The 26,468-nt window shown below is 48.7% G+C and overlaps 9 protein-coding genes across 9 annotated transcripts; 4 read left to right on the forward strand and 5 right to left on the reverse strand.

Annotated features, from left to right (window-relative positions):
* The first annotated feature begins 1,121 nt into the window (after window positions 1-1,121).
* TERG_00698 (uncharacterized protein) lies at window positions 1,122-2,944 on the forward strand. Its single transcript, XM_047747639.1, has one exon. The coding sequence runs from the start codon at window positions 1,348-1,350 to the stop codon at window positions 2,281-2,283; it is 936 nt and encodes a 311-aa protein (XP_047603601.1). The 5' UTR covers window positions 1,122-1,347; the 3' UTR covers window positions 2,284-2,944.
* A 2,508-nt stretch (window positions 2,945-5,452) lies between these two features.
* On the reverse strand, window positions 5,453-6,316 carry TERG_11612 (uncharacterized protein; the record flags this gene model as incomplete). The annotated part of the gene is made up of 1 exon (XM_047750699.1): window positions 5,453-6,316. One exon carries the CDS (start codon window positions 6,314-6,316, stop codon window positions 5,453-5,455), a length of 864 nt encoding a protein of 287 aa, XP_047605209.1.
* Window positions 6,317-6,570: 254 nt separating this feature from the next.
* TERG_11613 (uncharacterized protein) lies at window positions 6,571-6,750 on the reverse strand (the record flags this gene model as incomplete). Its single annotated transcript, XM_003238664.2, has 1 exon — window positions 6,571-6,750. One exon carries the CDS (start codon window positions 6,748-6,750, stop codon window positions 6,571-6,573), a length of 180 nt encoding a protein of 59 aa, XP_003238712.2.
* Window positions 6,751-7,704: 954 nt separating this feature from the next.
* Window positions 7,705-11,007, forward strand: TERG_00700 (uncharacterized protein; the record flags this gene model as incomplete). Its single annotated transcript, XM_003238665.1, has 1 exon — window positions 7,705-11,007. One exon carries the CDS (start codon window positions 7,705-7,707, stop codon window positions 11,005-11,007), a length of 3,303 nt encoding a protein of 1,100 aa, XP_003238713.1.
* Window positions 11,008-11,387: 380 nt separating this feature from the next.
* On the forward strand, window positions 11,388-11,906 carry TERG_00701 (uncharacterized protein; the record flags this gene model as incomplete). The annotated part of the gene is made up of 3 exons (XM_003238666.2): window positions 11,388-11,396; window positions 11,558-11,761; window positions 11,829-11,906. 3 exons carry the CDS (start codon window positions 11,388-11,390, stop codon window positions 11,904-11,906), a joined length of 291 nt encoding a protein of 96 aa, XP_003238714.2.
* A 690-nt stretch (window positions 11,907-12,596) lies between these two features.
* On the forward strand, window positions 12,597-13,232 carry TERG_00702 (uncharacterized protein; the record flags this gene model as incomplete). The annotated part of the gene is made up of 1 exon (XM_003238667.1): window positions 12,597-13,232. One exon carries the CDS (start codon window positions 12,597-12,599, stop codon window positions 13,230-13,232), a length of 636 nt encoding a protein of 211 aa, XP_003238715.1.
* Window positions 13,233-13,925: 693 nt separating this feature from the next.
* On the reverse strand, window positions 13,926-17,977 carry TERG_00703 (uncharacterized protein; the record flags this gene model as incomplete). The annotated part of the gene is made up of 2 exons (XM_003238668.1): window positions 13,926-14,785; window positions 14,860-17,977. The coding sequence occupies 2 exons, from the start codon at window positions 17,975-17,977 to the stop codon at window positions 13,926-13,928; spliced, it is 3,978 nt and encodes a 1,325-aa protein (XP_003238716.1).
* Window positions 17,978-20,341: 2,364 nt separating this feature from the next.
* Window positions 20,342-23,166, reverse strand: TERG_00704 (uncharacterized protein). Its single transcript, XM_047747640.1, has 3 exons — window positions 22,648-23,166; window positions 21,229-22,584; window positions 20,342-21,168 (listed from the first exon to the last, which is right to left on the reverse strand). The coding sequence occupies exons 2-3, from the start codon at window positions 21,992-21,994 to the stop codon at window positions 20,693-20,695; spliced, it is 1,242 nt and encodes a 413-aa protein (XP_047603602.1). The 5' UTR covers window positions 21,995-22,584; window positions 22,648-23,166; the 3' UTR covers window positions 20,342-20,692.
* A 1,836-nt stretch (window positions 23,167-25,002) lies between these two features.
* TERG_00705 (uncharacterized protein) lies at window positions 25,003-25,948 on the reverse strand. Its single transcript, XM_003238670.2, has 2 exons — window positions 25,824-25,948; window positions 25,003-25,739 (listed from the first exon to the last, which is right to left on the reverse strand). The coding sequence occupies exons 1-2, from the start codon at window positions 25,899-25,901 to the stop codon at window positions 25,059-25,061; spliced, it is 759 nt and encodes a 252-aa protein (XP_003238718.1). The 5' UTR covers window positions 25,902-25,948; the 3' UTR covers window positions 25,003-25,058.
* Window positions 25,949-26,468: the final 520 nt, after the last annotated feature.

Here is a 26,468-nt window from a genome sequence, read left to right on the forward strand (position 1 = left end):
CAATCTTGGTTTGCACCATTGCTGTGTGCCTTGCGGCAAAAAAAGAGTCCTACGTGTTATACCGTTAGCTGCCCCTCTTGCTTGCTCCGAAAGTAGGGAGAAAAACAAAGATTATGAAACGCAGAGATAACTATGCCTTGCAGTAGACATGACAGGCAATATCCGAGGGTCGATGAATCCCGGCCTCTCCAGTAGAGAAACCTGCTCCTCTCTGTCAGGGTCGGCCCTCGAGGCTGCTGATGGCCGGATGATTGGCCAAGCGTGGAGGACTGGTTGGTGAATTCCCTCCTTGTCTTATCGAGATCTGTCTTTTTTGACCGGAGGTTGTGTTTGCCCCTGGTTTGGCGTCTTGGTTGATGGAAGAAGTGTCGTTCTTGTCTCTTTTTTGCTTTTTTTCTCTCGGTGTCGGAGGAAGACGTGATTATGTCCAAATGCGAGCTAGCGTAGAATGTCGGTCAAACACGGATCTAATCTTATCGATCTGATAACTAAGAATATTTGTAAACTCCGGTGCGACGTCAACAACATCCGACCTTTCAGTGGCCCCTTTATTCCCACACTTAGCGCTGCAAATCTCCACCGAATGCCCACAGCCCACTTCAACCCCCGTCAAACAAGCGAAGGAGAAACAAGTTAGCGTGAAGAGTCGACCCGAGCAGGCAGGTAGCAGAGTAAAAAAACAAAAGAGAGCAAGATGGGTTGAAAATACGAAAAGAACGCAGCGCAAACCGTCCGCTCCCTTTGGAATATGCATTCCTCATTCACAGAGAGATAGAGCTATCAATGGGAAGAGAGGGTGACCATTTCCCCCTTCTCTGTGCCGTTTTTCTCGATTGACACGCATCCTGTCAGGGATTCCTAAACACAGCCTATGGAAATAGTCAGCAGCAGCACCGTTCCGTGTCCCAAACTCTACCTTGAGGATCAGGAGGTCCCCGGCTCGTTTTTTACCCCCCCTCCCCATGGCTAATACCTTCGCCTAAGCGCCTTCGCTACTTGCATCACTTGGGGCAAATTAATTGCATGGCAGCTCCGTTTTCAGGCCATCGAGGGTTTTTCTGGTGGAACCATTTCGTCAACTCTAAACTTTCCTTTCCCGTGTCAATGATGATTATCTGATGCGACATGCGGGCAGGTACCGACGGAGATAGAAAGCATGTTCCAGGGGTTCTTCGGCCTTTACTCCAGTTGCTTTAATAAACCATCTTCCGCTCCGAGTATATACAGTTGATCCTTTGCATCGTTCAGCAATAACATTTCTTCATTTTCATCGTTATCCCCAAACGAAAGCATTCGATCTAATACGACTACTGACATTGCTTCTATATATACATCTTGGTGGACGAAATGGCACCCTCTCTTGAATCTTTAAGTCCATACATAAATGGTACTTCTGCCATGGGCAACGGGTTCACAAATGGAACCAACTACCCTGTGCCAAAGCTGGAACTTCATCCTGAAACCACCCCGACATCATCTACAAGAGTGCAGACTCACCCATTACTGCCTTCTGTTTCTGATGATGAGCTGCATGACCTTATTTGTGTTGGCTTTGGCCCAGCATCACTCGCCATAGCCATTGCTCTTCACGATCACCTGCTTGAAACTACTCATTCCTCAGATATCACCACTCTCCCAAAAATCTGCTTTCTAGAGAAACAGTCGAACTTCGCGTGGCATTCTGGCATGCTTCTTCCTGGGTCAAAGATGCAAATCTCCTTCATCAAGGATCTGGCTACCATCCGCAACCCCAGAAGCGAGTTTACCTTCCTCAACTACCTACAAGTTCATGATCGCCTCCTTGATTTTGCCAACCTCGGGACCTTCCTCCCTGCCCGTATTGAATTCGAAGACTACATGAAGTGGTGTGCGAGTAAATTCGCCAACCTTGTCAGATACGGAACCGAGGTCCTCGACGTCACTCCTTCGGATGTCGACCCTGTGACTGGCAAGGTTCATTTCTTCACTGTCCGCTCTAAGGACTTGGAGACTGGTGCAGTAACTACTCGCAAGGCCCGTCACGTAGTTGTTGCTATCGGTGGAAAGCCAAATATTCCAGCGGAATTTCCAACGAACTCAAGAATCATTCATTCATCCGCCTACTGCACCACCCTTCCCAGCCTTCTTAACAATACCCTTAAGGAGTACAGCATTGCTGTTGCTGGAAGCGGCCAGAGCGCAGCTGAGATTTTCCATGATCTTCAGAAAAGATATCCAAATGCTAAAACCAGCCTTATCATGCGAGACTCGGCCCTCCGCCCGAGTGACGACTCCCCATTGTAAGTAAAAGCAAGATTTCGAGGCTAGGCAATGTGGCGTTACTGACATAGTCCCAGTGTCAATGAGCTCTTTAACCCCGGGAGGGTGGACCAGTTCTTCAACCAGAGTGAGAAGGAGAGACAGCTCTTTCTCAACCGCCACCGCTCCACCAACTACAGTGTTGTAAGGCCGGAGCTTATTGAACAAATCTACGCAGATATGTACATCCAGAAAATTCAATACCCAGATGAGACTCAATGGCAACACAGAATCTTCTCTTCCTGTCTGATCTCCAAGGTCGAATCAGATAAGAGCGAGAAACTCAATCTATCATTGCAGCACTGCCACACTGAAAACACCACCATAAACGGAACCCACAATGAGGAGATGAATGCGGATGTCCTGATTTTGGCAACTGGTTACGTACGAAACGCCCATGAAAGCATCCTTGCTTCCATTGAGCCTCTTCTAGCCCAAAAACACATGGGATGGAAGGTCCAGAGAAACTACAGACTTGAGCTGGATAAGAGTCAGGTGGATGTTGATGCTGGAATCTGGCTGCAAGGGTGTAATGAATCTACTCATGGTCTTAGCGACAGTCTTCTATCAATTTTGGCAGTCCGAGGCGCGGAGATCGTTCAAGCGATATTTGGTGCCCAGCTTTCTAGTGAAAATTAGCCTGGTAAGGCAGAAGCAGGAGCCGGGTTCCCCGTGAGTTGATGAGCAGCAAAATCGAAATTTCTTGAGTCTGGTCATACGGCAGAACATCTCCCCTTCGCCTTTCTGTTTCAACATCATGTGTCTTTTTCTCCCCCCTCCCCCCCACACTATGTTAGCTGTTTAGCTTCTAATTTCGACGTAAAAGTTCTCACAGAATTGTTTGAATTTATCACCGTTTCTCCATCCAGGCACTCTTGTTGTGTCTGCTGGCTACAACATCCTAGCTTAATTCTATAGCTACTCACCTTCTCCAATATTTCCGAGTTGACTGGTTTAGTCAGATAATTCCATGCCTATATGGGCGATAGAACACAGAGCTCTCTCTAGTCATTCCTTGTACACATATTAGAGGCAGGGTCAACAAAGGATGCTTTATGTTTTTCGTATATTTTCGCGTCAAAGTTTTCCTGTGCATGAGTGTGACGGAATTATTCCATACACCGTAATTCCAAGCCTGTATCCACAAAGTATGCACTCCGTATGGAGTAATTGAACATGCACAGCTCCGTACAGCGGTAGTAAAGTATTTAAGAATACGGAGTACTCCGTACCAGTTGTCATCCTCTCCCCCACCCAACCACCTAACTAACATGACAGCGCTGATCCCTGTATACTCGCACTCTAGCGCTTGTGTTGCTACCCGCGTGGAGCAATAGGAGACGCAACTCCTCGATCTGATAAGCCAGAGTGTAAACTTTGTTCGTTATCAGATCCTACTGTGGAGCTGCAGCATCTGATAGCCTCCGAAATGACCCGGGTAGCAATGTCAAATATGCCAAACCCGCAACACGCCAAGCACCAAGCGCCAACAGGGCTGGCTCTACGGGGCTGCACATAAGGGAAATTGCGCCCAAGCAGCTGGCTAACTGCTGAATTCTCGGCCAGTGATGCCGCGGTGTGCGCGGGCAGTCTGCAGGAATTTGGTAAGAAATTTGAAGACGGATTGTGAGGAAGAAGCGTGAAGGTCCCGCGAACCGGTGGTAACCTTGGGCAGCACCAAGCTGGATTGGTTAGTTTGACCTCTAATATTCCCGTATTTGTTCTTGGGGTTGTGATATGCTGCGTCCGAGTCACAGGACTAGAGTCGTAAGTGACATAACAATTTCGATCTATCATACAATATTCGAGTCACAAGCTTATGAGCTAAATTGAGAAGGCAAAGAGAAAAAGTAGAAGGCATAGCAGAAGAGAAGAACTAAGAAAAGAGGAAATGGGGAAGACGGGGAGGGGAATGAGAAAATTCGGGCGAGGGTGAGAAGATAAAAAAAAAGTGAGGCACTAGGAGAACCCTGTTCCTGGCGCGTGCTGCTGCACCATGTACGGAGTACAAGGTTACGCCGGTGGGAACTCAGTTTTGACAGTTACTGATCTAGACTCGGCCGCCTGAATACTCAAGAAGATCCGCATCGTACATCTTGTAGTAATTCACAACCTTCCCTCCAAGCATCGAGTTACCAGCTTGACGCGTGCCAAAATACGGTGCTGGGTCACACCAGAAGTCTTGACAGTTGCGAACAATTCCATGTGAAAATGGGTTTTGTCGTCTTCGATGGCTCTGACCATCCTTCAGTCCGTCTTGGGCAGCGGCCATGAAGGCATCAAGGCCAAACAGGCTTTTCCACTTGGTGAAGCAGGATCCGTGTGAGTGATTATTACTCTCGGCCGTTGATAAAGCCTGGTTGGGAGTGTTAGGGGCCCTGTGGCTGAAACCGTGACCATGGCCTCTCATGACCTCGAAAGTGGTTGTTCCTCTGGATATCTGATAGAGCTGAACGAGAGTCAACATCGTAACCCAAATCAGCTGGAGCGAGGTCCAGATGGTTAGAACAAAAGTGTAGGTATCCGTTTCAACCACATTGCATAACCATGGTGAGATGAGATTACACGTTACTTTCACGCCACCCGGGACAATGGCAGAGTAGTCTGTCAACCAGATTAGTACTCGTCACGGAAACATATTGATTTGTGAGAGCTTACAAAGGAAGACCAGTCGAATATAGGCAACAATCCCGAGAAGTAACAAGATAAGGTAAAGCATGAAGTGACGGAAGTTATTGTTCCCAACACAGTTGTTTATCCAAGGGCAATGGCTAAATCACAATCAGCAATGGGCAATCACATCAAGGGGTTCGAATCGGGACTTACTGGTCCTGTTTAGATACGCAGCGCTTACATCGCCTGCAATGTTTGCTCCTTAGCGGTCTCCTGATCATACAAGGAACACAAAAATGGTCCTCATCGTAGCTCCAATCATTAATAAGTTCCATAATAACAGCTTTCTGCTCGTTCCTGCTGCTAAGCTTTGGAACGAAGCCAGGGTCTTCAATCATAGCATATGTATAAAAGTAGGTCATGAATGCAAACAGGGTGAGAAATATTAAATTTAGAAACAGTGAAGAAGAATAGGTAGCTAGAGGCATGTCAGTCCACAGAATCATCCGACCTCATGGAACGAATCATAGGTAAAAAGGGATTAGTTTTCTATACTCACTAGGTAGGATAACGTGCAACCATCGTAGAGCAACCCAGAATGCAGATGCTGAAAAAACCCCAGCCGGAAACGCCTAAATAAAAGATTTAGTATCTTAGAACTAACAGCAATGTGAGAGGAAGCATGGTGCAGCAGACATACCGTTCTCTGAAGTACTCTAAAATCCAATGGACCTCTCTTCGAAACCCATTTAATAAGCAAATGAACACCAAACATAAATAAAAGGGCCGTAAGAATAGAGACATATATCGACAGAGAACTCAAGATGGTGACAATAGTAGGCAATGAAAAAAAGGGTAAGAGAAAGTAAAACCTGGACATGTATAGCGATGACCGCAACATTCGTCCAATGACGGACGGTACAGCCGAACTGGTACCATTAGGTTCATAACCGCATTCTCCTAGCGCATGATGCCATATATGAGTTGTCTTCATCTCATCTGCAACAATCGCTGGTGTTTTCCCTTCCTTCGTTTCAGCAAATCTGTCTGCACCGTACTCTATTATCTTTTGTACGCAAGCAGTGGACCCCTTAACCAATGCCCAGTGCAATGGTGAAAGCCCTCCTTCGTCAGTCGCATTGACATCGGCACCCCATCGAAGGAAGACATCGACACAAGCAGGGAATCCTTTGTAGGCCGCCCACATGAGACCTGTATGGCCTTGGGGGTCGGCAATATCAACTGGGATCTCCTGATGGAGCAGCAGAACTAGCAGAAATGAGTTCCCATCGATAGTTGCAAGGTGCATAATATTGAATCCCTGGATATCCGTCAAGAGGGGATCTGCTCCGTATTGGAGTAAGAGTTGGACAATATAGTGGTGACATCTCTGAGCAGCCCACATGGCAGGTGTAGCTACTGATTCGCCGCCTTTCGCGTTGACATCTGCCCCGGAATCGAGAAGAAACTTGCAAAGCTCATAACGGTTATTGATAGCGGCCCACTAGATAGAAACAACAACCATAGGTCAGCTATTGATTCCATTTTTGGCGTTGCCGTGAGTCCTACATGTAATGGGGTTATGCCCTCCTCGTCCCGATAGCTAATATCATATTTCCGCGGTCAAAGAGCTCCTTGATCGCAGCTATTTCACCAAGCCTAGCCAGCCTGCATTATATCCATCTCCAGTCCAATCGCCTCTGCCACTCCGATAGGCTTCATGGTGTTCAGTTCAACGGTGTTCGCAGTGTCTGGTGGCATGGGGGTTTTGCCTGTCGAGCTCGGGTCCGAACTGGGTGTTGACAGCGAGGAGCTGCCGATGCCGTTGCTGGAGGACATGTCGGCCGGGTCCCGTACGAATTTCAGCGCTTGCTGGACATGCTGGGGCCGTCTCGTTCGGCTGGAGAGAAAAAAGTTGAGCTGCCTGATGGATGATTTTTGATGTCCGCGATCTCTCCGGGATTAGTTTAGCGCTCTTCGCTCAGCCGCATCCAGGTACGAGGCCTCGGGAGCTCGCTCGGTAACACGTAACTACCGATAAGCAAGGAGGAAGTGAAGGTAGACATCCCGACCTTTTTGATGACAGTTGAGATTATCCTGCAGAGAAGCGTTCCTTTTACTCGGCATGTAGACTATCATTGCCGAGCTACGGGCAACCATTAGTTATCATGGCTAGTAATTAAGATTCTTGCTTAGCATTGAAGCGGCTCAACTTAGCCAAGTACGAAGTAACAATCGCCCATGCCAACACCTCGTACGGAGTATGCAGATTACGATTAGTAGGGGTGAGAGTGCATGCTCGGAGCATTCTTCCCACACTTTCTTCTTTTCTTCATTATCTATAAAGGTAGGCAGTTGAGGAGTGGCGGAGAGTACCATATAGAGCAATGCACTCTATCAAAGTAGCCCCAGTAAGAACAGTAGCATAGGTCCCAATACTACTCCATCAGGTTAGTATGCCCTCTATATCATCCCTCTAGCATGTTCAGTTGTCATATTAAACGAGCACTGTCGACTGAAAAGCCATTATCAAATAACCCTCCCTTTCCTCCTTTCAAGAAACTCCAAGCCAAATGCTGACTAAGCAGCAGGCTCCGAGTTACCATGAAGCTCCAAAAGCTGATCTTCGGCCTTTAACTGACCGCAACCAACTTTGTATTTGCCTCCATGATGATGGTCGCGCAGGAATTATAGCCTTATGTTGACTTGCTTACACTCGTTACTTGATTAGTATGCCCATGATACTCCTCGATCTTCAAATCACAATCGCATCGTGCTCGAACGAAGCTCGCTATGGACATCAAGACATACATCTCAGACTCCCTCCTTCAACTCACCGGAGTTTCGGACCCTACAGTCGTTGATTTCGTCCTTGCAACTGCTTCAAAGGCCAAATCACAAGAGTCTTTGCGCGAACAACTTGGAGTGTTTTTGGATGGTGGAAATGCAGACATACAACCCTTCTGTACGCAGTTATGGAGTCGTGTGAATCCCTCGGGGCGAGATGGCAAATCTTCAAAGGACAAGCCCACTCAACAACAACAACAACAACAACAACGGAAGAAAAAGTATCGCTTGGTTGAAATGGAGGACGAGATAGGGGATAATGATCTTAATCCTAGCAAACCGCAATCAAGGGAGTCAGGATCGTCCAGGTCTCGATCTACAGCAAAGAATAGGAGTGATGGCAGTAGTGAATATAAGAAGAGGAATAGTCATACGGATGGACGAGAACACAATCGACCACGGAAACTTCGCCGAATAGATAATCACGATTTTGAGAGCCGATGGGGCGATGAAGAACCCCCTTCAGGCGAGGATGAACAATATGAGTCTCCTGCAGAGAATTTGCCGGGTAAAGTCAATGTTTCCCATGATGTTGAGACTTTTGACCACTCTGAGGAAGACCATGAAAAGGCCAGGGAGCGTGATAGGAGGGAGCGAGATGAGTTTGCCAAACGGCTTATCTCAAAGGATGATAAACGGTCTAGAAAAGTGGTCGAAGATAGGTCATCTAAGAAAGACGGCGGAACAGCGTCGCGAAGGGCACTTGCAGAGGACTCGGCTGCTAGGGCCGCTGCAATGCCAGATCTTCGACTACGTTCTCGACAGGACTATCTGAAGAAGCGAGAGGCTGAACGCCTAGCTTTGTTGCGCAAACAAGTTGCGGAGGAGACAGCAGAACTTCGGGAAAATCCTGAATTGACAAGACGGGAGAAAGAAGAGTTTGCAAAGAACAGGGAGGTTTTACGGCTGGCTGAGGAGCGACTGCAAATTGATGACCATCGAGATGGCTATTTCCTCCCTGAAGACTACATAACGGAGAAAGGGAAAATAGACCGGAAGCGAAAAGAAGAAGCACTTTATAAGCGATATGTTGACCGTGATGACCATGGAAAGGAACGTTTTGTCACAGAGCATGAAGAATGGGAACTTGAGCAAACGGCAAAAGCTAAAGCTCAGATTCAAAAAGCAGAGTTCGTTGACGAAGGGGATTACGAGTACGTTTTTGATGATGCGCAAAAAGTGAATTTTATCATGGATTCAAAGATGGCTGGTGACCGGAAACCTATGACAAAGGAGCAAATGCTTTTACACAAGCAGATTGATGCTGCTGAGCAGAAAGCAAAGTCAATAGAAGAAACTCGAAAAAGCCTACCGATATATCAATTTCGAGAACAGATCCTAGATGCGGTAGCTAACCATCAGGTTTTGATCATCGTCGGTGAAACTGGTAGCGGAAAGACAACTCAAATCCCTCAATATTTACATGAAGCAGGATATACAAAAGGTGGCATGAAGGTCGGCTGTACGCAGCCACGACGAGTTGCTGCCATGAGCGTTGCTGCACGTGTGGCAGAGGAGGTAGGGGTTAAGCTTGGTGATGAAGTGGGATACTCAATTCGATTCGAAGATACCACATCTGATAAGACAGTATTAAAGTATATGACTGATGGCCGTTTACTACGTGAGCTGCTTATGGAACCAGATCTTGCTTCCTACTCTGCCCTCATGATTGATGAAGCTCATGAGCGTACCGTCCCGACAGATATTGCTTGTGGCCTATTGAAAGACATTGCTAAAGCTCGACCTGATTTGAAGCTTCTTATCTCATCCGCTACAATGGATGCACAAAAGTTTCAAAAGTACTTTGATGACGCCCCTATTTTTAATATCCCCGGCCGGAGATACCCTGTTGATATCCATTATACATCTCAACCCGAGGCCAATTACCTGGCAGCCGCAATCACAACAGTTTTCCAAATCCATATCTCCCAGGGACCGGGTGATATATTAGTGTTTTTGACGGGCCAAGAAGAAATTGAATCAGCGGAACAAAATCTGTTGGAAACAGCCCGGAAGCTTGGAAATAAAATCAGGGAGCTGGTTGTTTGCCCTATTTATGCAAATTTGCCCTCCGAACTTCAGACAAGGATATTTGAGCCCACTCCTCCGGGAGCTCGAAAAGTTGTTCTTGCTACAAATATTGCTGAGACAAGTTTAACAATCGACGGCATCGTATACGTTATTGATCCAGGATTCGTCAAGGAGAGCGTCTTCAATCCCCGCACTGGAATGGAAAGCCTTGTTGTTACCCCCTGTTCTAGAGCATCTGCCGGTCAAAGAGCTGGTCGCGCTGGTCGTGTTGGCCCGGGGAAGTGCTTCCGTTTGTATACCAAGTGGGCGTATTATAATGAACTTGAGCAGAATACCACACCAGAAATCCAGCGCACAAATCTTAGTGGTGTGGTGCTCATGTTGACTTCATTAGGAATAACTGATCTGCTTGATTTTGATTTCATGGATCCACCTCCGGCCGAAACATTGATTCGTGCTCTTGAACAGCTTTACGCATTGGGAGCCTTGAACGACCGCGGAGAGCTTACAAAAGTTGGCCGTCAAATGGCAGAGTTTCCAACAGATCCCATGCTCTCGAAATCAATCCTGGCAGCAGACAAGTACGGCTGTGTTGAGGAGATCCTATCCATCATCGCCATGCTGGGAGAGGCAAGTGCACTTTTTTACAGGCCCAAAGATAAGAAAATTCATGCAGACAGTGCTCGGGCTCGATTTACTGTCAAAGATGGGGGTGACCACTTAACTCTGCTCAACATCTGGAATCAATGGGTAGATGCTGACTTCAGCTACGTCTGGGCGAGGGAGAACTTCCTTCAGCAAAGAAGCTTAACTCGTGCCCGTGATGTTAGAGACCAACTTGCTAGGTTATGTGACCGTGTTGAAGTCACCCTTAGCAGCGCAGGAGCAAACAACCTCCCTGTGATCCAAAAAGCTGTGACAGCAGGCTTCTTCCCTAACGCCGCACGGCTTCAGCGTGGAGGAGACAGTTATCGAACTGTCAAAAATGGACAGACTGTCTACCTCCATCCATCAAGCACTCTATTTGGAACAGATCCAAAATGGGTTATCTACTTCGAGCTAGTGTTGACTAGCAAAGAGTTCATGCGTAGCAATATGCCGCTGCAACCCGAATGGTTAACCGAGGTTGCTCCTCATTATCATAAGAAGAAAGACCTTGAGACTCTTGGCTTAGGTAAGCCAAAGGGACAGCATGCCACAGAGAAAGCAAGATCATAGCCTGTTACCCTTTACGATAAGCAATGTTCAAGTCAACTAGCAAAGTATACGAATCTACAACACTTGAGAATGTATATACTTATAGTAGCATATCATACCAGTTGTACTTGTATTATAGTATTTTATTCGCCGTTGTCTTTTTATACCGTATTATCATTGATAAGATATCAATCATATTATTAAGTAATTATTGCCGCATTAGGAAGTATTCCCATTAGTAAAGATCATGTGATATAAATAAAATCACGGAAGTCTATTACTCATCAGTCACATGATCTAGTGACAATATCTTGTTGTTTATTGGTCCATTTGCTATCGATCACCTGATCGTTTCTGTTCATGCCTCGGCTCTCCGCTAGAGTAGTCTGCATTTCGGCTTTATGGAGATAGTATGTCATTCAACTTCCTACTACCTCCAAGTCCTCGACAAGCATCTTTTCAATATATACACGTCTTTATATATCCATTCATTAGGTAAGGGAATGATTTTATGTCAAAATGGTAACCCCAATGTATTAATTTAAATCATGAATATTAACCAAAAATATAGTTGCAGCTCCATCGCAAATTGCCCGATATGACGAAAACATTTACTGCAGCTGAAGTCGCAAAGCACAAGACTCCCGAGTCTGGCCTATATATCATTGTTGATTCGGATGTGTATGATATCACCAACTTTATTGAGGAGCACCCCGGCGGCTCTAGAATACTAAAGAGAGTTGCTGGCAAGGACGCTTCAAAGCAGTTCTGGAAGGTTAGTAGCTGCAATATTCAGGACTTCTCTACCAAATCCTTGGGTGGCTACTAATAATATTCCATAGTACCATGGGGACGGCGTCCTGAAGAAGTACGGTGCGAAATTAAAGATTGGTGAGGTCAAAGAGGAGGCGAAGCTATGATATCCTACCGTTATCGACATTACGAACAGAAATACCGAACGTTGTGTCATGGTTATGTTGAACCCTCTACACCACTCTAGCAAGGCCATGTCGACTCAGATATGGTGTTATCAACGTATCGCCCGGCTTTACTAGGGAGTTCTTGTTCCCGTGGTTGTTCCAGTCTCTCACAGTCAAGCAACCCTAAAGTTTGGAGGTGATACAAACTTGAGCTTTTCATTAGACTATTAGACCTGAGATAGCGTTACCTCCTTGGAACTCTGTATGTATCAATGTGTCTGAGACAGAATCAAGCATATATGTTACCCGTTTATTATTCGCCATTCTCGCAAAGCTGCACGCTGACCCTGGGCCTCATTAGGTATGTATAGCCGCCTCCAACATCTATCCAACCTCTACCGCGGAGTCCACACATAGTTAGGCTACTTGACCATTTAACTCGCTATTTCAGCTTTCGCCGTAGTCTACGGACTCAAATTTGCTTTGGCGAAATGTAAGTTTTATGCGGCTGAGTGTGACTCATTGATGGTATTGGCTACCAACAATTATTCAAGTGTTCCCATTACTCTCTGGCTATCCCTGCATGTTTCACTCAACATTTGATATCAAGATATAAAAGGATTTCAGGTCTATACCATCACTACGATCTACTCTACTACCCCCCCAAATACCACTTCCCATATATATGAAATGACGGACAACAACCCCTACCGTGCCATCCGGGCAAAGTTTACTGAAAACACCATTACCATTTACCAAGCATACTCGAACGAGATAGCAGACGCTGCACTGGGAGCAGGGGCCTTTGTTGCCCCCTTTAAACGTGGTCGAATGACCTGGATCAAGCCCTCATTTCTATGGGTTGCATATCGAAGCGGATGGGCCACAAAGCCTAACCAAGAGCGGGTTCTAGCAATCGAGATCACTCGCTCTGGCTTCGAATGGGCACTGCGCAATGCCTGCTTGAGCCATGTCGATAACTCGCTCTATAAAGACAAGTCACCTTGGGAATCGCGCATGCAAGCCTCCTGCGTCCGGGTCCAATGGGATCCCGAACGAGATTTCCACTTTAACCCTCTCGGCTATCGCTCAATACAAATTGGGTTAAAAGGAGAAGCGGTTGATCGATACGTGGATGAATGGATCGTATCGATCACTGACATCACGGAGCAGATACGCAAGGTGTCGGACTTGGTTTCATCTGGCCAACTGGGTGAAGCCAAAAAGCAAATGCCGGAGAAGTGTCTATATGACCTCCCTGGTAACGTTGGAGAGATGATAGGAGCTTCACCTGCGGTCAAAGAACCAACGTCACACCAGATGTGAAGTTTCTACATGTGAAGTATGCTTTGTGCATCATCTTTTAGCCTTAGCCCCTGGATTTCGAATTTTAGATTCCAAGGGTACACCCGAAGTAGCACGGATTTGATATGGCGATTATAGCTCTTCAATGAAGTACATGTACTACTAAGAATTTGAATATTTTCAACGTTATCTAAATGTAGCATTGATGGGAATAAATATACTCGCTTGATGCGAATTCCTTAACACAGTTAAAGAAAATGAGTCAGATCAACCGGTTGAGAAAGAAAGGTGGACTGTGTAACGAATGGGGACATAGAAAGCAAGCAAGGTACACATATGTCCGTAGCCAATGACAAGGACAGGGATATCCATAAACAAAGCGCCTTGCCTCCATTCCGCCTTGCAAGATATACATAGAACAGGAGGGTATATGAACAGTTTTTGAGAGACTAAAGAGATAGTGAGCACTGGGCCAGCTAGAAAAGAAAAGAAAAGATGATCGATAGATCAGAATACCGCCCATTCCCTAAACCAGGTAGATGGGCCATAGTGATAATGAAAAGGGCGAGAAAAAAAAAGAGGAAAGAATGCGAAAAGGTATAGATTACATAGCTGAAGTAGATCAGCGATTTCATAGCGGCAAGTTAGTGCGTTAGATAGGAAAATTGCCCATGGTAGAGCAGAGAAGTTTCGGAATGTAGGTGAAATAAACGGTTAGAATCCCCTGAATGGGTTATAATTTCGGAAGAAATCGTTTCCTCCGCCGTCTGATTCACGGAATTCGAGATCGGGGCTCTGGGGCCAGTAATACTTCTTTCTCCCACGATAGCCACGCTGACGTGGCACATCGCCTTTATCGACAAATGCCTCCATTCTCATGGTACCAACGGCATCAAAGAAGTTTGCCATACCGGGGGGAGGATGTCCACTGGCTTCGGATGTGCGAGGAATAAAACTGCTCTGTCCGCTGTGTACGCCCGAATGAGCCACGGAGGTTGGTGATTGGAGGTCAGAAGACCCAGACGTAGTTGAACTGTAGGTAGATGGAGCAACCGTGTTGCCAGAGAAAGACCTAAATGGGTTTGATAAAGGCTTAGGAGTGGTGTTGCTTCTTTTTCTAGAATGTGCTGCGAATCTGGGAACGTTAGGAGGTGCGGCGCAGTCCCCGCCGTTGCTTGGTCTACACGGCATTTCAGGGAACGACTCCTCTGGCACTGTGGCTTGAGCAGGTGCTCCTGCACGAGACTTGTTGGGTACCTGTCGGGTCTTCCCCTTGGCTACCCTGATCGAGTCACGGATAGGGTTTCGACGTAGAGCTGCGGTAAGTGGCCGTGGTCCTGATTCCACCTGAGGAACTGGTGGTAGAGTTGCGAGGTCATCGAGGCCTAGGGATGAGTGGCTCAGGAAAGACAGAGCAGTTAACCAGACATAATGACGTTCCAAGGTTAGTGCAGTGAATTTTAAGGCTCTTTGGGGAGTCAATATCAAGATTGAACGGTTGAATGAACTCTGCTGTGAGGCACCACGAGGCAAGGGGTTATCATCCTTTACGTCAAGGACGGATTGGATGATTACTGGTTTGATGATATGTTAGCTGCAAATTGCGGTATATTGGAATTGCGGTATATTGGATATAGGGGATGCTTACATTTGCGACCGCTCTTGCCTAGCAAAGCAGATCCAGTTGTCGGCTGTTTGCTACTCCACATAACAGCCCTTTCATAGGGGGCGAGCCATACCCATCTCTTATGACGAACGCCATTTCCAGAGATGTTAGTGGATGTTTCTTCCGAGTTTTTCCCGCCCTCACCTCCATCTTTGTCCTTTGGAGCTTCTGTCATTCCAAAGGACTTTCTTCTTCGGACGTACTTGTACATCCATTCTCCAATCATAGTCTGGGCTATAGCATCAACGACACTTGTCTGCTGCACCGATACAGCAGAAGATGCTTTGCGCTCATGGTAAGACTCTCCGCCCCTTGATGGCCGGCGTGAATCGCTGAAACTCGGAGATTTGTTGGATATTGAAATTCGATCTAGAGACTGAGGCAGACGGTGTGGGTATGGCGGGCTCTCCCTACCTGCAAGCGACGTCGTTGTGGAAGTAGGAGAGCGAAGCGAATTAGTGTTGTCATCACGATAGTACGGTCTCGACACCGCGGCTGCTGACCGTATCTTTCGGAGAGTGGAATCTCGCCCCATCATGCTATGGTCTGATATTGATCCACCACCCCCATTCGGAGTCGGACTTTGAGCATCTTCATTCGTAGAAGGAACCTTGCGGGAACTAAGACGGGTTGGAACAGGGAATGGAGGACGGGAACCAACATTTGCTGTATTAGCAACGTTGGAAGTCTGAGGGCTTCTTGGTCTTGAATCTGCTGCGTTTGATCCACTGGCAGCCCTTCTACTGTTAGACGTCTGCCTGGATGGGGCTGATTTCTTGGTGATTCTTGACGACCCTCTGGTGGAGGCCTTCCCGCGAGTGGCAGAGGACCGTCGCAGGCTACCACTACCACGTTTTTCATCGCCGGTGATCTGAGCAACCATGGGTTCCTCATCCTCGTGTGCTTCCATGGGGCTCTCATCGAGGATGGAACGGCTGGAAGGTTTCGATACTAGCTTCCCCATCTTGATGGTATATGATGCCATTGGTCGGTTTAGTATTGATTCATCGTCATTGAATACCTCTTCCACTGGCAGACGGGGTGCGTCGTCGTCGCTTTCGTGGTCGAATCCAGCAAACAAGCTACTGGACCTAAAGGGGCGTCTGATGTCGCCTTGCATATCTCCAGTGAGTGGGCCGTTATCATTATTACCAGGGTATAGTGATATGGGCATGTCAACGGGCGGGGCCTCTCGTAGTCGAAGAGTGGTAGTCGAAGTATTTGCGGGGGGTGGGCGATATGGCTGGTAGACCACCGGTGGCCTCATTGTATCAGGGGTGGGCTCCACCGACCGGTCCGGAAAGGCGGATGGAAGCAGGTCGAAGGGCAGACGAGTGGGCCTCTTAACCTCGCGCATTTCGTCAGTTTGGACTCCAGATGACCTCATGTCCAATTGAGGCTCAGGGAGAGTCTGGGAGCAGGCACTCTTCGTTTGTGGGGGGAGGACAACGCTGGTTCGAGGAGTGGATGGGTTTGACAATGGAGGATGAATTGCAATCATTGGAATACTGAACTGCGGGGTCCCCGGGGGTGATTCTTTTTTGGGCGCCTGATCTTCTTCAGTTTGAGTGGAGGAAGATACCATTGTGTCCTGATCTTGCTGTTCATCAGCTGGTTCTGGCTGAGGTTGAGTTTCGGGGAAGTCTTCAATAGTCTGGCATTCGGTAGAGGTTACAACGGCTGGGCGGGTTTGAACTCCCATGTCAAACGTTTCGTAGACGCTAGTGGTCTTCTCTGTTACACCTACCAAATCATCTGCTGCCGGGGGTGTGATGGGAGCCTCCGGTAACAGCGGGGGTGTAAACGGACGATGAATTCCATTAACCACTGCTGCATCTCCGAGAGGTGAGGGAGGAGGAGTAAACTGTATTCCAACATCTCGATAACTTCTGGAGACTGGCGTCTCTGGTATCTCGCAGTAATTGTTGTATCTTGGTGAAGCAGGATTTGACCAATGGTCCCTAACCGGAGAGCTTTGAGCGCTTGATGTATCAAATGCAAGTCCCAAGATTTTCCTCGCCTTTTGGCCAGTGAGAATGGACTGGCTTGACATTGGTCGTTGTTCGTGCGCGGACGAGAAGGGCTCTGTTTCAGCTCTCGAGAATGCCCTGCAATTGCTACCAGGCCTCTCCATATCCTCGTCTTCCGTCTCCTCGCAGGCTAATTCATCAGCAAGACTGGTGCTCACTAGGCTTGTACCGTTTGTAAGTCCCATGACCGAACTCCGAAGGTGGTTGGAGCTGTTGTAGGTGCTGACGCTGGAGTTACTGCCTCGTCGTCCTGCAACCGGGCTGTTTGATCGAAGGCTCATTGCGTCCATGGCCCGGGGAGTTGTGGAATCGACCGTGTCAACGCCCGGCTCGTTTAGCTGTCCATCGGGATGATCATGGGCTTCGCTATGCTTCCTCTGGGCAGCTTGAGACGAGAGAGTGATCTCATTGATAACTGTCTTGAGGCGTCCCTCGACTATGTGCACTTTGGTTTCAAGTTTCCGCTTGTCATCGTCCCATCGTTGACGATCGGCATCCCACAGTTCCTGCGTCCGTTCGGCTTGATCTTGATATAGTCTGGCGTTCCTCTGGGCATCCTCCAATCTTCGTCTCGATTCAGCTATGGATTCCCATGCATCGTCTCTTTCTTTGGTGAGTTCGGTGACAGCGCTGAGGGACCCGCCCTCGAGTAGCTGTATCTGCTTCTTCAACGTCCTGTTCTCCTTTGCATGGATGGCAAGTGACTGTTTCAGAGACTCTTCATCTGATCTGGAGGCCTCTAGGCTCAGCTCCAGGGACTCTATAGCACTAGACTTGCCTTCCAGGTCCCGACGCAAGGACAATATCTCCGAGACCAGGGAGGCATGTAACGTAGGAGTGAACCGTCGGGGGTCAAGGGGAGAAATGGATTCTTCACCGGCAGCATCAAGCTTGCCTCGAGACTCATGGCTGTCCGCTGGATCGAGCCGTAGCGAGGACGGCTTGGGAGGAGAATCTATCCAGCTCAGCGACTGGCGGGACACAAGGGTCTGGTAAGGAGTATCTGTCAAAGCATGCGAGGTGTAAACCCCCTCGCTGTCCCTGGAATCCATTGAGGCCTGACCTGGCATCTCACGTATGCCAACCGGGCTTTGTCTCTTTGATGTTCAATGGTATATATAGATATAGATATACAGATACTAATCGGCCGTTTAATATATCAATATATCAGTGAACTGTAGCAGATATCCAGTCCCGGAGGTCAACCCCAAGTTTCTGCGCGCAGTGGCCATGCGACTATACCATGGCGTACAGTAGAGAATGTCCCGGCAGTTTGTAACTATGTATCCATTCGTCAGGCGTAAGATTGCGGAGAAAAGAGAGAGAAGGGCGTCTAGCGGCCACTAACAGACGAAAAGGAGGTCGGCGAGAGGAGGAAGAGACGGAGAGGAAGAGGGCAGAAGTATAGAGACAAGAGACCAGAGGGAGAAAAAAAGAGATTCTGGATATAACCAAAAAAAAACGACGCGAAATCGAAATCTATCAAGAAGACAACAGAAGATATTACCATGCGGTTAACACCATTGACCCAATAATAGCAGTGATAATATGGAGGACCATGCAGTGTGCCCTGCCAGCGTTCAGAAGCAGAGGATAACAATGCAGAACGCGGCAGAGTAGGGGGTGATTGGGACGATAGGGATGGGCAGCCAGCGGCTTCAACGCTTAAGCAGGAGACAACATGTGAAGACGAGCAAGGGGTTGAAGCAGGCGAAGCAGGAGAAAAAAAAAAGGCAGAGAAGTGTCTTCCGTCTGCGAGTCCATATAATAATACAATACAATAACAGTTATACTTACATGGTTTATAGAGAACACGCAGCCAGCCAGAGCCAGACCGGGAACCTCAGTGGCACGTCAGACCTGTGTCAGTGGTATATATCAAATTGAACCTCGAGAGGCGACTCGAGATATCAAAAGCCACGGACAGAGCTGCGCAACGCGAGCAGAAAGAGAACGAGAGGGAGGCTTCGAGCGCAGCTTTGCCGGCCGGCCCTGATGGACATACTTAGTTCTACCCCCTGGACGAGCTCTGGTGGCCCTGAGATGCAGCGCTATGTCGGGAACGGCCTAGCGAGCAGGAGCTGCCAGTGGAGTTGGGGGAGGGATATGCCTGCTTGCGAGTCAAAAACTTCCGCGCGACAAGCGTCGATGACATTGGCGTGTGTGTACGGGGGGGGGATCGATATCAGACCAGTGGACTCTGCTTGTGTCCCTGTCTGCCCCTGGCTGCCCGGCTGTCTGTCTGCCTGACTCGCAAAAAGGGGCACACCGCACGAGAGAGAGAAAGGGAGAGAGAGAGAGAGGCCGGCTGTCAGCTTCATGCATCGCCCAAACACATTCCAGTCGCCTTTCCACAAGGACATCCCCGAGAACGCTGGCGAACAAGCAGAAGAAGCAAAGAGAGAGAGAGAGAGAGACGACGACGAAAAAGAAAAAGCAAAAAAGGGGGGAGGGCACTTTACTTTTGCAAGAGGAAGCCAGCGCTGTGGTATCTGGCGTGATGGGCCAAACGGCCTCCCTGTGGTTTAGTGTGAGTGACCTTACTCCTAATAGTTGACTCCGTATATAAGATATACGTGCAACGGTAGCAGCACCGGCTTTTCGACTGGCTGGCAGATTATTTACTGAATTTTTATTTTTCTCTCTCGCAGGCGCCTCTTTGTCATTGGAAGGACGCTCTCCACCGGGGAAGATGCGCCGTTGATCATGAACAAATGAGCAAGTCTCTTCCAGCGGCCCGAGAGCTGTGCCAGTTCGTATTACTAGTACGTCAGGGCTAATCCTGGCTCGATAGTAGAGGGATACGATGCCCTTAGCCTAAAATGAACGGTGGGCTCGCTGCTGCAGGCCAGGCGCGAAGCTTTGCTGCATCCAACCTTACCGATACGTGGGTGCGAAAGGCATGCAACCCAAAGGTTCGGCTTGTGAGCTCACTTTTTGGCGGCCTCCCTCTGCTCCTCTTCGCTCTGCCATGAAAGGCACGATAATGTTGGGGAAAATTCGATCTGTCAAATAGGCCGCCATTCGACCGATAAGCAGCTGGGTCGGAAAAAGCAAGCAGGGCAAAAAGAGAGGCCGCAGCGAGGCCGTTGCGAGAACCATAGCAGGGCGGTATTATTGCTTGGGAAGGGCCGTCACCCTTGCTCGATAACCATTGCTCCATCCAGATGTTTCGCCGAGCTGATACCTATAGTAATATTGGGATACAGGATCAAATATCATTATAAGGCAAGGGTTGTTTGTTGACAGGGCCGATCACCACATGGGGTTGGGCAGACACAAGAGTTCTCGAACCAAGGATGGTAGCTTGGATTATGGAGCCGTCGCTGGAGCCCTCGTCTGCTGTTCCCGTCGATTCTTAAATGAACAAAAAAGGACAGCCATGGCTCATTCCCGCTGGCCGATCCAAGGGTCGCTGCTGGGAGGCGAAAAGAAAAAAAGAAAAGAAAAGAAAAAAAAACAATTAGAGGGCCGGGGGAGATGCATGGGATAGCGACCATCGCAATAATTTTTTTAAGATCACGAGCTGGAAGTATAAAAAGGGAGGGACACGATGCTAAGAAAAAAGGGAAAAAAAGAAAGGAGGAAGAAAGAGACAAGACAAGACGAAGAACAAGACGAAGAAGCAGAGGCCGGGCTTGCGGTGCGAGATGACAGGGTCGTGATGGACGAATGTATAACGCTTCCTCCCAGGCTAGAATCCAATGGATCTTTCTTAAAATCAGTTCAGTCATCAACGACAAGGAGGAACATTGAGGGCGAAGATTAAGGGTGAAGTCGTGAAACTACAACTTTGCTCGTCCTTCGCTTCTGGTCGTGTTGCTGTTGTTGCTGCTGCGTTGCGACTTCGCCTGCTGGAGAAAGTACTCCTTCACTCTGCGCCTGGCCACTCCAACAACATCCGGATCCTCGACCGTTGGCGGTACATTGACAGCCGCATCATACTTACCTTCGGCTGCCTTCTCCACAAGTTCCCTCAATACCCGTCGAAGTGTCTTGCCGCTCCGTGTCTTTGGGATCATCCCTTGGCCCTGAACGATCCCTCCGAGCGAGGCTATAGCCCCTATCTGGTCTCTCACCAAGGCGTTGACTTCCTGGAAGAATTCTCTGGACGGAGTCGCTGGTATTCCAGACGCTGTCTTGGCTGAGGGATACAGTTGCACGAATGCAAATGGCAGATGACCCTTGATGCTGTCGGGAATGCCTACTACGCTTGCCTCTGCTATATCCGGATGCGAGAGAATAACTTGTTCAATGGCCCCTATGCTAAGAGATTAGCACCGGAACTATCGAACCTAGGAGAAAAGAAGATTACACATACCAGTGCTGAACCTGTGTGCAGCTACGTTGATGATATCGTCTGATCGTGACATGACGTGGACATATCCATCCTGATCTATCATGCCAGCGTCGCCGGTATCCATCCATCGGCTGGAAAACCGCTTGAGATACCCGTGATAGAACCGCCGGTCGTCGTGGAACAGAGTTGTGAATCCCGTGGGAGCAAACGGTAAGGCCAGCACGATGTTGCCCATGGTACCATTCTCCACTTCCTCGCCCTCATCGTTGACTATTCGGACGTTAAACCCGGGCATTGGCTTGCCGGCAGAGCCGGGCTTTGCTCTGAGTGCTCTGGTCTTTGGAATCTTGCCATTGGCTACTCCCAGGTCAGGCCTCAGAGCAAGTCCCGTCATGGGTGACCCAGACTCAGATGACCACCAGTTATCTATTACCATTGCTCCAGGCGCAGCGTGCTGTTCCAGCAGTTTTTGGAAGGCTACTACAATGCTCGGCTCGCTTCTCTCGCCAGCTAGAAAGAGGCCTCTGAGCTGCTTCAACCCTCCCCTTTGACCGACCTGATGTAGCAGTTCTGACTTGGGATCCTCCTTGTGTATTACTCTCAAGGCCGTGGGAGCAGTGAACAAGGCGTTTACTTTGTGTTTTTCAATTAACCTCCAGAAACTACCAGCATCTGGAGTCCCGATTGGTTTGCCTTCATACAGCAGCGTCGTAGCACCTGCAAGGAGTGGTGCATAGAGTATGAACGAGTGGCCAACGACCCACCCTAAATCAGACGCACAGAACATCACATCGCCGGGTCCCTTGATATCAAAAAGGTACCTGATAGAGAGATTTAAGCCGACTGCGTGGCCACCGGCTTCTCTCAGCACTCCCTTTGGCGTTCCCGTTGTTCCTGTCACATTCCATTCAATCAGCCAAATTTTTTATTTTTTTCTTATTTTGCCTCCTCCCATCACAAATCATGTAACATATAACCTACCACTGGTATATATGATATATAATCCTTCATCACTCCGAACTGGCACCGCGTCAGCCCGTAGACCACGCCTTTTTGCATCATCTACCAGACGGCGCCAATCCCTCTGACCCCGGTCCTCACGGATAGGAGACCAACGCAGCTCCTCTCGCTGCCATACAATCACCCGTTCAGGCTTGAAGGAGCTCTTGGAAATAGCGTCCTCGACCAGGAGTTTGTACTCAATGGGACCCTTTTTGCCTTCAATGCCACAGGATGCAGTCATAACAGCCTTCGGCTGGCCTGCCTCTATCCGCTGGGCAAGGGAGGATGCAGCAAACCCGCCAAAGACAGCAGCATGGATTGCTCCCAACCTTGTAATTGCTAGTGCCGCAACAAGCGCAGCAGGTATCATGGGCACTATCCGCCGTCAGCCAAAAAAAATTCAACACAGTTCCGTCCACGCGCTGTAAGTAGACATACTGTAGATAACCACCACATCGCCCCTCTGCACCCCTTGCTCCCTCAGCACGCCCGCCAGCACTTCCACTTCCTCCAGCAGCTGGCTATAGGTGATCTTCTCCTCCCGGCCTGTCGCCGGCGACTCCCATAGGATAGCCACGTCTGCTCCGCGGCCAGCCCGGACATGTCTGTCTACGCAGTTATACGTAGTCGAGATCTCCCCGTCCGGGAACCACAACCAGCTCTGATGCCGAGTACCATCGGCCAGCGTCCTTGTGCCCATGCGTAGAGCAGCAGAAGGCTCCTTGTGCCAGTGAAGCTGTGCTGCGTGGCGAGCCCAGAACTGCTCCGGGTGTGTGAGCGATAGGCTCTGCACTGCATCCTGAGGGTGTAATGCCGGCATTATTGCTTGGGATGACGAGCTAATAGCGAATAACGGCTATTCAAGATATCAAAACAGGCGAAGCGAGATTATCACTAATCAAACGGCCAGTTCAGTCGAGCAGCTGTGAAGCAGCTTTGATCCCGTCCTTGTCGGCGTTGGTTGATCGATGGTTGCAGGTCGGCCGGTTATGCCGCTTAAGCAACGCCGAAGGATTAAGTAAGACGCATAACTGGATGTTCCATGTCTCGGAACGCCGGCCACGGCCCCAGGGGCGATGCTCCATAACACGATGCTCCATAACAGCCAGTTTACATAAGAGCGAGCTTTACCTAGGTAAAGGCAGCTGGGAGTTGCCGGCATCCCGTTTGCTGCCTTCCATGGCGTCTGGCCCAGCCCCCTGTTGGCTGCCGGGGGATGTGAGATGAAGCCCAGGACGGCCGTGCAGGCCAATGGCAGGCCGGGGAGGCTGTCTGGGCTGACAGGGGGCTGGGATGAAGGTGACGATGAAGATTAAGTATTTAGATATGGGACCCAAGTCGGTCTATATACGATGGAGTTATTAAAGGAAACTTGGTGGATTAACAGTGTATCTAGATTGCGTATAGGGGAAGCGAACTACAACAGGACGAAGAAGTATGAGTAGTAGAAGAAGACGACGAAAAGGAGAAGACATGGAATATACACCGTCTACTACATAAGTAAGCGAGATGTCCACCCAACCCTGAGCACGTTAGCTGTGATGATAGATATTATATACATTTGCAACCAGCCCCCCGGCACAGAGAACTAGTTAGAAGTGTTAGAAAGCCCGTTGGCAGCAGAAGAGGGCTGGGCGAGGAGAGGTTGGATAATAGATAACGTTGGTACAGGGGCAACCGTGGCGTAGCGTTTGAGGTGGCCGGCCGTCTAGTGTTCTCGGTAGTTGCGGGTGTGTATCCCGAGGATTTCCCTGGTATCTCAACTTCTTCTATGCTGGCCGTCGGAGTATGTAGACTTGCATATTAATATTGCGTTGTATTGCTTGCTGTGGGGATCGCATTGGCAGCGGCGTAGATATTCATCCGGCCATGTTCCTGGGCACCGGGCAGCAAGAGTGGGAAGGGAAGAAAAACAGTTGTCGAAATAAGAAAATAAGGCGAAAAAAATAAGGTAGAGAGAGTAAAAGAGAAACACATGTATATATATGATATTATGTGTATATATATATGTATATATATATATATATGTATATATATATATATATAACGGTCTCACGTAGTCTCTCAATCCAGGTTGTTGTAGTAGTAGCGGCAGTAGCAGCAGCATTAGCAGTCCCGCAGTCCCGCAGATTCAGATGACCCATCACATCACACATCCAGCATGCAACAACAACCACCCTCCTCCCTTCCCCATGTCCATCCAATTGCTCTCGAGTTCTCTGTATATTCTCTTCTCCATCCTCCCCACTTGATTCATGCGCACAGACGAGAAAGTCCTGAAAAAAATAATAATAAAAACTCCTGGGCTAGAGAAGGCAAAAAACCAAGGCAAGAGGCAGCAGCAGTAGCAGGCAGACAGGCGGGCCGGCAAGAAGAGGAATGTGGGGAAAAAAGGCAGAAATAGTAGAAAAAAAGATAATTAACTTCTTCGTTCGTATAGATCATCAAGTCATGTAAAAAGTATCGGTTTCAGGTATGGTTGGCTCGGAAACGGTGAGACGGTAAGACGGTAGGTGGTAGATGATGGCTGGCGGCGGATGGCATGGCCAGATAGGAATCGGAATAGAATAGATGAGTAGGCTGTAAAATAGGAGAAACGAACCAAAGGGAAACAGCTCAAGACCGTTGTGCAGCGGGAGTTGGCACAAGGAAGGAATATAAATATCGAGGGGGGAATATCCAAGGAGCCACGGGGAACCAAAAAAAAAGAGAATAAGAATAAAAGTCGGGGTATGATAATAAAGAAGCAGGGAGAAGAGGCAGTTTAGATGTAAAAAAAAAAAAAAAAGGGAAGGGGGGGAGGGGGAGGACAGTTTAAGGGTGTATAGTTGAATGGAGCAAAAAAGACCCTAGAGAATCATGCATTTGACACCCCTGTGCGTTTTTGATCGATCGGGACGTAGAGCCTTTTGATAGTCTGATCCGTTGAGGTCCCTGTTAGAGCCGCCCTGCCCACCAAACCCAGTTGCTCGCCGGTCCGACGGCCGGTTGAGCTGTTGTTGTTGCTGCTGCTGCTGTCTTTGCTGCCTGAGCAGCCTGACAACATCGAAAAAGGCCTTTTCGACATTGATGCAGTTTTTGGCGGAGGCTTCGACAAACTCACAGCCGAGGTCCTTGGCAAGAGCCATACCTTCCTGGGACGAAACGGCGCGCTCAACGGCTTTGTCTGACTTGTTGCCGACGAGCATGACGGGCACGGGGCCGGCGGGCGCGGTTGAGATGGTGGAGTTGAGCGGGGAGGAGAGATAGCTTGCTCCCGTGGGCGAGCCGGAGCTGGCTGATTCCTTGACGAGCTGGATCTGGTGGTGGAATTTCTGTATCCTGGTGAAGGAGGAGCGCGAGGTGATGCTGTACACGAGCACGAAGCCCTCGCCGTCTCTTATCCACTGGTCGCGCAGGGCGGTGTATTCCTCCTGTCCGGCGGTGTCGAGCACCTCGAGCATGCACGACTGCTGGTCGATAACGACCTGTTTGCGATATGAGTCTTCAATCGTAGGATCGTATGTCTCGACGAAGTGGTTCAGGCAGAGCTGCTTCCCGTTAGTGATGCTATTTCTTTCTGTGGCATTTTTTTTTTTTTTTTCCTCTTTTAAGGATCGTGTTTCAAGACCAACCTGGATTGTGAGAGCTGTCTTGCCGACTCCTCCATCGCCCAAGACAACGAGTTTATATAGAGTCATTTTCCCCGCCATGATTGCAATGAAACGAGTACACGCACACACTTGAGACTGATAGAGACAGGAAAAGAAAAGCAAAGAAAAACAAGGGCAGAAAACACGAAAGATGCAAATAAAAAAAGAAGAGAAGAAGAAGATACAGCAATACTAAAAAAAAAAAAAGAATCCAGCAGCAGGAGCAGAGCGAGGATTTGTTTTTCGTCTGCCCTGGGTTAAGTTCTAGACGAATCGCGGGTATGCAGAGACTCAACGAGAAACGCAGGCAAGACTTGACAAGCCCGGATGGCCTCAACGGTGGCGCCAGATGGACACCAGCGACAGAACAAATAGTGTGTACGGTGGACAATCTCGCTGTGCAGAGCCTACAGGAATATCCGCGAGCTTAAGTTAGCCTGGCTGAAGAGAGAGAAAGCGAGTGAGAGTTGAGTGAGTAAGAGTGGAATGTTCTTGAACGGCAAGATCCACGCCTGCGCCCCGTGGCGAAAACACGTCCAGAAAGACGCCAACTGGGGGGTGGGAACGATAGGACGGGCGACAGAGCAGGAGGAAAAAGGAATATCAGAGACGCAGAGCGGCGGGAGA

The sequence above is a fragment of the Trichophyton rubrum genome (genome assembly GCF_000151425.1).
Source record: "Trichophyton rubrum CBS 118892 genomic scaffold supercont2.1, whole genome shotgun sequence".
Lineage (NCBI taxonomy): Eukaryota > Fungi > Ascomycota > Eurotiomycetes > Onygenales > Arthrodermataceae > Trichophyton > Trichophyton rubrum.